The 8,857-nt window shown below is 41.5% G+C and overlaps 1 protein-coding gene across 1 annotated transcript; it reads right to left on the bottom strand.

Annotated features, from left to right (window-relative positions):
- Nucleotides 1–3,083: 3,083 nt before the first annotated feature.
- Nucleotides 3,084–5,012, bottom strand: LOC104118510 (uncharacterized). Its single transcript, XM_070198439.1, has one exon. The coding sequence runs from the start codon at nucleotides 5,010–5,012 to the stop codon at nucleotides 3,084–3,086; it is 1,929 nt and encodes a 642-aa protein (XP_070054540.1).
- Between the last annotated feature and the right edge of the window lie 3,845 nt (nucleotides 5,013–8,857).

Here is an 8,857-nt window from a genome sequence, read left to right as displayed (position 1 = left end):
ATCTTTTTCGGTCAACAATGGTCAAGCCTCCCACCTACACAATTTCCTACACTCACAGGCAAATATTTAACCACCAATCGCCCACACAGGTACCCACCGCACATGTTTGAGAACAAAAACGAAATATGGAGTTCAAATGATGGACATTATGCAATGAATCCACAAGAAAAAAAAAAGATAAATAAAAATAAAAATGAAAACAAAAGTGAAAGAGTCACATACCAGATATCGGAGCAAGACGAAGGTGAAATCTGAGTTATGAGCAAGGTAAATTCCTTAATTCCGATCCTTGATATGTGATCTGTGTGCGTGATTAAAATGTTTTTGGCTTTTCTTTCATTTCTTTTGTTTATGTGTTTTTTTTTATTTTGTGAGAGTTGTTAAGTGTTCATGTGCGAGTGGGGTTGACAGTATGCGAAGGATTAGGAATTTATACCTGGACGTTTTGCGGTGGGCAAGTGGTCGCATAACACATTATGCGGTCGCATATGTATTATGTGATGAGTTTAGAGCTGAGTTATTTTACCTCCATTCTACGGTGCATTCTGCGATCGCATAACGTCTATGTGGACCGCTTAACTTGAACTCTTACCGCAGTTTTCAGACCCAAGTTCCCCAAATTCCTTGACCGTGTTTGCGACAACTATGCGGTTCGCAAAGTCATTATGCGACCGCATAGTTGCCGAAAGCCCTTGATCCACCATTTTTTTGCTTTAGTCTTTGCACTCTGTTTCATGGTAAATTGTGCTACATGCACTCTTATACACACGTCAACCTATTCAATCACTGACAACTAAAAAAAATAAAAATAAAGTAATTCTACCACACATGGGTTGCCTCCCAAGAAGTGCTTGATTTAACGTCGCGGCACGACGATGTTGGTTCCCTTTTGGGCTACTCAGTGGTGGGGGTCGGACTATCCTTGAGAGCAATTTGCTCTATCAAGTGCTTGTCTCCTGTTGTGCCCAGGTAATGCTTAACCTGTTGTCCATTTACTTTGAAAGTGCGAAGTCCGTCTTCCGACTCTAATTAAATAGCACCTTAAGTGGACACATTCACAATTTTGAATGGGCCAGACCATTTGGATTTGAGTTTTCCCGGAAATAACTTGAGTCTCGAGTTGAAGAGCAAGACCAAGTCACCAGATTTGAATTCCTGTTTCAAGATCTTCTTGTCATGAACAAACTTCATTTGTTCCTTATACATGGTTGCACTCTCATAGGCATGGAGACGAAATTCTTCCATTTCGTTGAGTTGTGTCATTCTCAAATTAACAGCTTCAGCCCAACCAAGATTTAACCTTTTCAGAGCCCACATGGCTTTGTGTTCAAGCTCCACGGGTAAATGACACACCTTACCAAAGATTAACCGATACGGTGAGGTGCCAATGAGAGTCTTAAATGCGGTTCAATATGACCACAATGCATCATCTAGCTTCCTTGACCAGTCGGTCCTGTTTTCATTGACAGTTTTTGCTAGGATGTTTTTAATCTCCCTGTTGGAAACTTCAACTTGACCACTCAACTGAGGATGATAAGGCGTGGCCACCTTATGCTTTACGCCATACTTTTCAAGCAGCCCGGTGAAAGCCTTGTTGCAGAAATGAGAACCACCATCACTAAGGATGGCTCGGGGAGTACCAAACCGCGTGAAAATGTTCTTCCTTAAGAATGCGGTCACACTCCTTGCCTCATTGTTGGGAAAGACGATTGCCTCAACCCACTTGGATACATAGTCCACTCCCACCAAGATATATTTCATGCCATAAGAACTCACAAAGGGACCCATGAAATCAATCCCCCACACATCAAAGATCTCGACTTCCATTACAAACTTCATAGGCATCTCATGCCTTTTAGAGATTGATCCTTGCTTTTGACATTGCTCACAAGCCTTAACTATTTGATTCACGTCATGGTAGATAGATGGCCAATAATAGCCACATTCAAGCACTTTCGCGGCCGTCTGATTTCCTCCATGATGACCCCCAACCGGGGAGTCATGGCATGCTTTGAGAATTGGCATTACTTCATCTTCCGGAACACATCGCCGAATGATGTTGTCGGCACAAATACGAAACAAGAAGGGCTCCTCCCAATAGTATTGCCTACACTCCCGCAAGAATGTTTTCTTTTGATATGTTTCCAATCCATCGGGGACAAGGTTGCTAACCAGATAGTTAGCAATATCGGCATACCAAGGAGCAAATGTGTCAGACAATGCCAATATCTTCTCATATGGAAAAGAATCATTGATGTCAAAGTCCTCTTTTGGCCTCCCTGCTTCTTCAAGCCTAGATAAGTGATCTGCAACTTGGTTTTCTGTCCCTCTTCGATCCTTGACTTCAAAGTCAAACTCTTGCAACAAAAGGACCCATCGAATCAATCTTGGCTTGGCATCCTTCTTCGCCATAAGATAGCAAAGAGCAGCATGATCAGTGTAGACTATCACCTTGGATCCAAACAAATAGGCCCGAAATGTTTCACAGTATAATTCATCTGAGCACCATTGAGAGTCTTGCTTGCATAGTAGACAGGATGAAGGATTTTGTTATGCCGTGACCAAGAACCACCCCAATGGCTACACCACTGGCATCACACATGAGTTCAAATGGAAGAGACCAATTCGGTGTGACAATAATAGGTGCCGTGGTGAGCTTTTCTTTCAACTCCTCAAATGCTTTGAGACACTTTCATCAAATACGAATGTAGCATCTTTTTCAAGGAGCTTGCACATGGGGTTTGCAATTTTTGAGAATTCCTTGATAAAACGCCTATAGAAGCCGGCGTGCCCCAAAATCCTTCGGACACACTTTACTGAAATGGGTGGAGGAAGCTTAGAAATGATTTCAATCTTTGCGCGGTCAACCTCTATGCCTTGTTTGTAAATTTTGTGGCCCAAAACAATGCCCTCATCCACCATGAAGTGGCACTTTTCTCAATTTAGTACAAGGTTTATTTCTTCACATCTTTTGAGCACTTGTCTAAGGTTGTCAAGACAATGCTCAAAGGAGTCACCCATTACAGAGAAGTCATCCATAAACACTTCTAGGAAATCTTCCACCATGTCCGAGAAAATTGACATCATGCACCGTTGGAAGGTAGCCGGAGCGTTGCATAGCCAAATGGCATCCGGCTAAAAGCAAAAGTCCCATATGGGCATGTGAATGTTGTCTTCTCCTGATCTTCCAATGCAATGTTGATTTGGTTATAGCCGGAGTATCCATCCAAAAAGCAATAAAATGACCTTCCCGCTAGCCGATCAAGCATTTGATCAATAAAAGGCATAGGGAAATGGTCTTTGCAAGTGTCACTGTTGAGCTTCCGGAAGTCCATGCAAACTCTCCATCCGGTCACAGTCCTTGTTGGGATGAGCTCGTTTTTCTCATTTTGGATAACGGTCATGCCTCCTTTCTTTGGCACACATTGCACCGGGCTCACCCAAGAACTATCGGCAATGGGATAGACTACCCCGGCATCTAACCACTTGATGATTTCCTTCTTCACCACCTCCTGCATGGAAGGGTTTAATCTTCTTTGGTGCTCCACACTAGGTTTGCTTCCTTGCTCTAATTGTATTTTGTGCTCACAGATTCCGACGGGAATCCCTCGGATGTCCGCTATTGTCCACCCAATGGCTTGTTGATGTTCCCGTAGAACATTTAATAAATGATCTACCTGCACCTCATTCAATAAGGAAGAAACGATTACCGGTAAAGTATCATTAGAGCCAAGAAATTTATACCTTAAGTGTGGTAGAAGTGGCTTGAGTTCAAGTTGTGGTGGCTCAATAATTGAAGGCTTTGATGGGGGAGTGGCTCTATTCTCTAAGTCAAGAGAAATCTTCTTTGGTGCGTAAGTGTAAGACCCACGTCTTTCTAATGCATTCATCGATTCCATGTACCCCTCCATGTTTTCACCATCGAAATTTACCAATATTGTCGCCAAAGTCTCACCTAGGCATTCTTCTTCCATCCTCATTTCACTTGCGTCCTCTACCTCATCAACAACATCAATGACTGATATGCCTTCATATGTATGTGGCAACTTCATACCCTTACTTGCTTGGAAGGTGACCTCTTCATCATTAACTCGAAACTTGATTTCATTTCGTTTCGAATCCATAAATGCTCTTCCGGTAGCAAGGAATGGCCTCCCCAAGATGATAGGGATTTCTTTGTCAATGGCACAGTCAAGGATCACAAAATCGGCCGGAAGGAGGAACTTTCCCACTTTCACTAGGACATCATCAATAATTCCCACTGGTCTTTTGATTGAACGATCGGCCATTTGTAATCTCATGCTTGTAGGTCTCGGCATGCTTAACCCCGCTTGCTTGTAAATGGCAAGAGGCATCAAGTTAATGATAGCCCCATTGTCACAAAGAGCCCTTGAAAGATCTTGCAAGCCAATAGTGCATGGAATGGTGAATGCTCTCGGGTCTTCTTTCTTTTCAACGGTGGTTGTTGCAATAATGGAGCTAACCCGGTGAGTAACATTCACTACTTCATTCTTGGTGGTTCTTTTCTTGGTTATCAAGTCCTTTAAGTATTTAGAAAAACCCGGCATCTCTTGAAAAGCTTCCACAAATGGTATGTTCACCGACAATTGCTTGAGAATGTCATAAAATTTCTCGAATTTCCTATCATCAACCCTCCTAGCAAGTCTTTGAGGGAACGGAGGGGAAGGTCTAAGAATTTTTGCTAGAGCTTTTGGTGCCTCTTTCATCTTTACCTTTTCATGATTTTCTTCTTGGACTTTTACTCCTTTTGGGAGCTTTTCAACTTCAATAACAATCGGCACTTCAACTTGTGCTTCAACCTCTTGCTCAAGATCATCTACTCCAACAATTTGTTCGTTTTCTCCTTGAAGTACCTTCCCGCTTCGCGTGGTGATTGCCATGCAATGAGAAGTTGGACCACTCCCATTTCCTTTAGGGTTTGCAATTGTGTCACTTGGGAGTGTGCCCTTCGGCTTTGGATTATGCTCTCTTGACAAATCTCTCATTTGCATTTCTAGCTTTTGTATGGATGCGATGTGTGACCCCACAAGTTCGGACATGTTTTTCATTGTAGTGTCGCCTCTTTCTTGATTTTTCAATATTCTTTCAAGCATTCTCTCCAACTTGGACTCAGTTGAAGAACCTTCCTTATAATGCGAGGAGTTAGAGTATTGCCCCTTTGGTGGAACATAGGGGTTTGAACTCCGATTTGCATAGTTGTTGTTGTTATTACTCCAATTACCTTGACTTGATCCACCTTGATCATTGCGCCACTGTTGATGGCCTTGCCCTTGCGGGTTAGGCCTCCATTGATTTTATTGGCGATAACCACCTTTAGAATTATGGACATAATTCGCCTCCTCGCAATCTTCGGTTGACCAGGGTTGCACATCTTCCATAGCATTTACCTTTTTAGTTTGGTTTTCAGTGAACATCTTGGTTAACACATTAATGTTTGTGGCAAGACCGGCAATTACTTGATCTCTCTCTTGATTCTCCTTAATTATGTTGGTCAAAAAGGGAGTACCGTATGCAATTCCACCCGTGGTATCTTCCGAGTGCCAAGCTTGATTGTGTTCTGCCATCTTGTCGAGAATTTGTCTGATCCTTGTGAATGCTTTATCCATAAAAGATCCATCCGCAGCATTCTTTGCTATGGATTGGTTCAACAGATCCAAACCCATGTAAAACTTTTCTAACAAGATTTTGTCCGGAAAACCATGATTAGGCAACCTCACTAGGTATAGCTTGAACCGATCCCATGCCTCATGTAGGTGTTCTCCCGGTAGTTACTTGAAAAAGAAAATTTTATCCCTAAGCTCGGATTTTTTTCTTTGTGGGAACCATTTGGCTAGGAAAGCACGAACTAGTTCAGGCCAAGAATGAATGGAGTGAGGTGGTAGATTTTGGATCCATTTCCTTGCCTCTCCGAGTACTTGAATACCCTCAGTCTTAGGGCATCATCTGATACGTTGTTCTGTTTGTGCATCGCACACACACCCAAGAAGTTTCTAAGATATTGTGTTGGATCATCATCGGTAGAATTCCTAAAAAATCCCTCTGCTTTAAGCATTAGGATCAAACCATGTTCCACTTTGAAGGTAGCGGCGTCAACTCGCGGAGGGACAATGGCATTTGTGTCCTCGATGTACTCATCTATATCCGCAAAAGGATTTTCTTCTTCGTCATACTCTGCCATGTTTATCTAGCACACCAAGCAAAGCAAGCAAAGTGTGATGGAATAAAAATGTGAAGTAAAGCACACACCAAATCGTAATTTCAAAACCGTATTCCCCGCCAATGGCGCCAAAATTTGATACGCTCAAATTACACCTTAATAATTAGTGTAAAGCGGTCGATGTCAAATATAATAACCCAACTAGGTTGGGGTCGAATCCCACAGGGAATAGGTGTGAAAAGGTTACTTGAGTAGTGTGAAACTTGACTTAATTTGTAATTCTATTCCGTTAGTTAAAAAGAATTTTGCAATTGAGTGAAATGAAGACAAGTAGAATATTGTGAGGTTGTAATTAATTTGATTAAGGAAACCAAGGTTGTGTCCCCATTGATGTAATGTAATGCTATCAGTATTAATATGATATATTTCTAATGGAAAGTCCTTTGATATGCAAATGGTTTCTAAGTGACTACCCACTATTTCCCAATAGTTGAGTAATATCTACTCTTCAAGATTTTCCCAAATGTAAAAGAGTTGCGATTGAAAATAACCAATTTATGCCAAATAGAACCCACTTATTCCTAGGCGATTTCATTAAACAAGGGTTAAAGCCTTGAGTTTTTTCTATTCAATTCTACCAAACCTTAGCCCACTTTTCCAAGTGAAGATAGAGTGAAATGGAATTAGTTAAAGTTTGCAACCACTAACATCACATGAAGCATAAGAACTGAATAAATATCAACCAACCATTATGTATATATTCAATGGTAAACACCCATTAATATTACACCCATCTAGGGTCCACAACCTTAGTAATTAAAACTAGCTACTCATACTGAAATCTAAGAACAAAGCGATAAATAGAGTCATAAAGCTTACAAAGATACAAGATTCGTCCTTCAAAAGTCTCCAAAACAATGGTGCATTCAATGCTCTAAAAGTAATCTCTTTTTCTAACTTAGCTACCCCACAAAAATCCTAATAAATCTATTTATAGTGGGCTAAAAGTCGGAGCCAAAATTGGACAAAAATAACCATGCAGATAGTTTATGCGACCGCATAGTGGTCGTAGATCACGTATGCGGTCCGCATATTATTCGAAATCATCGCATAGTCTCATGTATCCAACCCAGCTCTTGACCGCATTCCAATTATGCGGTCTGCATATACATTATGCGACCGCATATTCCTCCGCATAAGTGCTTCTCAGCTTTCTTGATTTCAGTTATGCGATCATTATGCGGTCCGCATAATCGTTATGCGACCGCATAATGGGTCGCATCTTTTTCTCTTCAGTTAACCAAGAATCTGCTTCAGTCTGCAATGGGTATGCGGTCCGCATATACTTTATGCGACTGCATACTTGCATCATTTCTGCCCTTTTGTGGCTTTTTGACTTCTTTTCTATGTTTTTGGGTCCTCATGCACTACAAAACACCAAAACTTCATAAGAATTAACTAAAAATGCATTGAAAGATGAGCTAAAGTCTATGTAATTGGTATCAAATGTGCCGAAATTCTACGGCACATCAGCGGCGTATAGTAGATTTGCTCGGATTCAGCTATTCGCAGGAGACTTCAGGTATAACTGCATGGTGTTCGCAGTTCTAAAGTTCCCTTCAACTTTATTTTAGCTGTGTGCTTTCTTTCAGACAACTTTATTTTTATTGAGACCATTGTTTGTATTATTCTAGAAGCTCATGTACTTGTGACTCAAGTTCTGGGATGGTATTTAGACATCGCTATTATTATGGATTATTCACTATATTTCAGACTTTACTTCCGTATTTGTTTCTTTGTTGTTAATTAATTTATAATTATTTTAAAATGGTTAATATTATTCTAACGTTGGCTTGCCTAATAAGTGAAATGTTAGGCGCCATCACGATCCCGAAGGTGAGAATTTCGGGCCGTGACACTCCACCTCTAAAAGAATCGTTCATCCTCGAACGGACATAGAAAAGTACCTGGAATGGTAAAAAAAGGTGTGGGTATCTACTCTGCATGTAGGACTCGAACTCCCGCGTAGCCTCCTAAAATGGATGACCTCTCCATTACACTTTCACGGAAGAAAAACTCTTTGATCTCAACTTTCGAACCTGCCGGTCTAGAATAGCCACCGGCTCCTCCTCATAGGCCAAGTTCTCATCATGCTGAAGTCCAAAACATATGACTTGTCCTCATGGTACTTCCGAAGCATGAAAATGTGAAATACCAGATGTACTCCTGCTAGGCTAGGAGGCAATGCAATCTTGTAAGCAACCTCCCCAACTCTCTCCAAGATCTCGAACGGGCCAATAAACCTCGGGCTTAACTTGTCATTCTTCCCAAACCGCATCACGCCTTTCATAGATGACACTCGGAGAAGAACATTTTCACCCACTATATAGGCTACATCTCGAACCTTCCGGTCCGCATAACTCTTCTATCTGGACTGAGTTGTACGAAGCCGCTCATGAATCAACTTAACCTTCTTCATAGCATCACTGACCAAATCAGTTCCCAACAATCTAGCCTCTCCGGGCTTAAACCAACCAATCGACTAACGACATCGTCTCCCATATAAGGCCTCACACGGAGCCATCTGGATGCTCGAATGGTAGCTGTTATTGTAGGTGAACTATGCGAACGGTAGAAACTAATCCCATGAACCTTTGAAATCTATAACACAGGTGCGTA

Source organism: Nicotiana tomentosiformis, chromosome 3 (genome assembly GCF_000390325.3).
Source record: "Nicotiana tomentosiformis chromosome 3, ASM39032v3, whole genome shotgun sequence".
In the NCBI taxonomy this organism is placed as follows: domain Eukaryota; kingdom Viridiplantae; phylum Streptophyta; class Magnoliopsida; order Solanales; family Solanaceae; genus Nicotiana; species Nicotiana tomentosiformis.
Note: the sequence above shows the minus strand (reverse complement) of the source record. Positions and strands in the feature narration are given on the sequence as shown.

Excerpts from the sequence above, each read along its gene's own strand:
- LOC104118510 (XM_070198439.1), bottom strand. The coding sequence starts at position 5,012 with ATGCAAATGAGAGATTTGTCAAGAGAGCATAATCCAAAGCCGAAGGGC.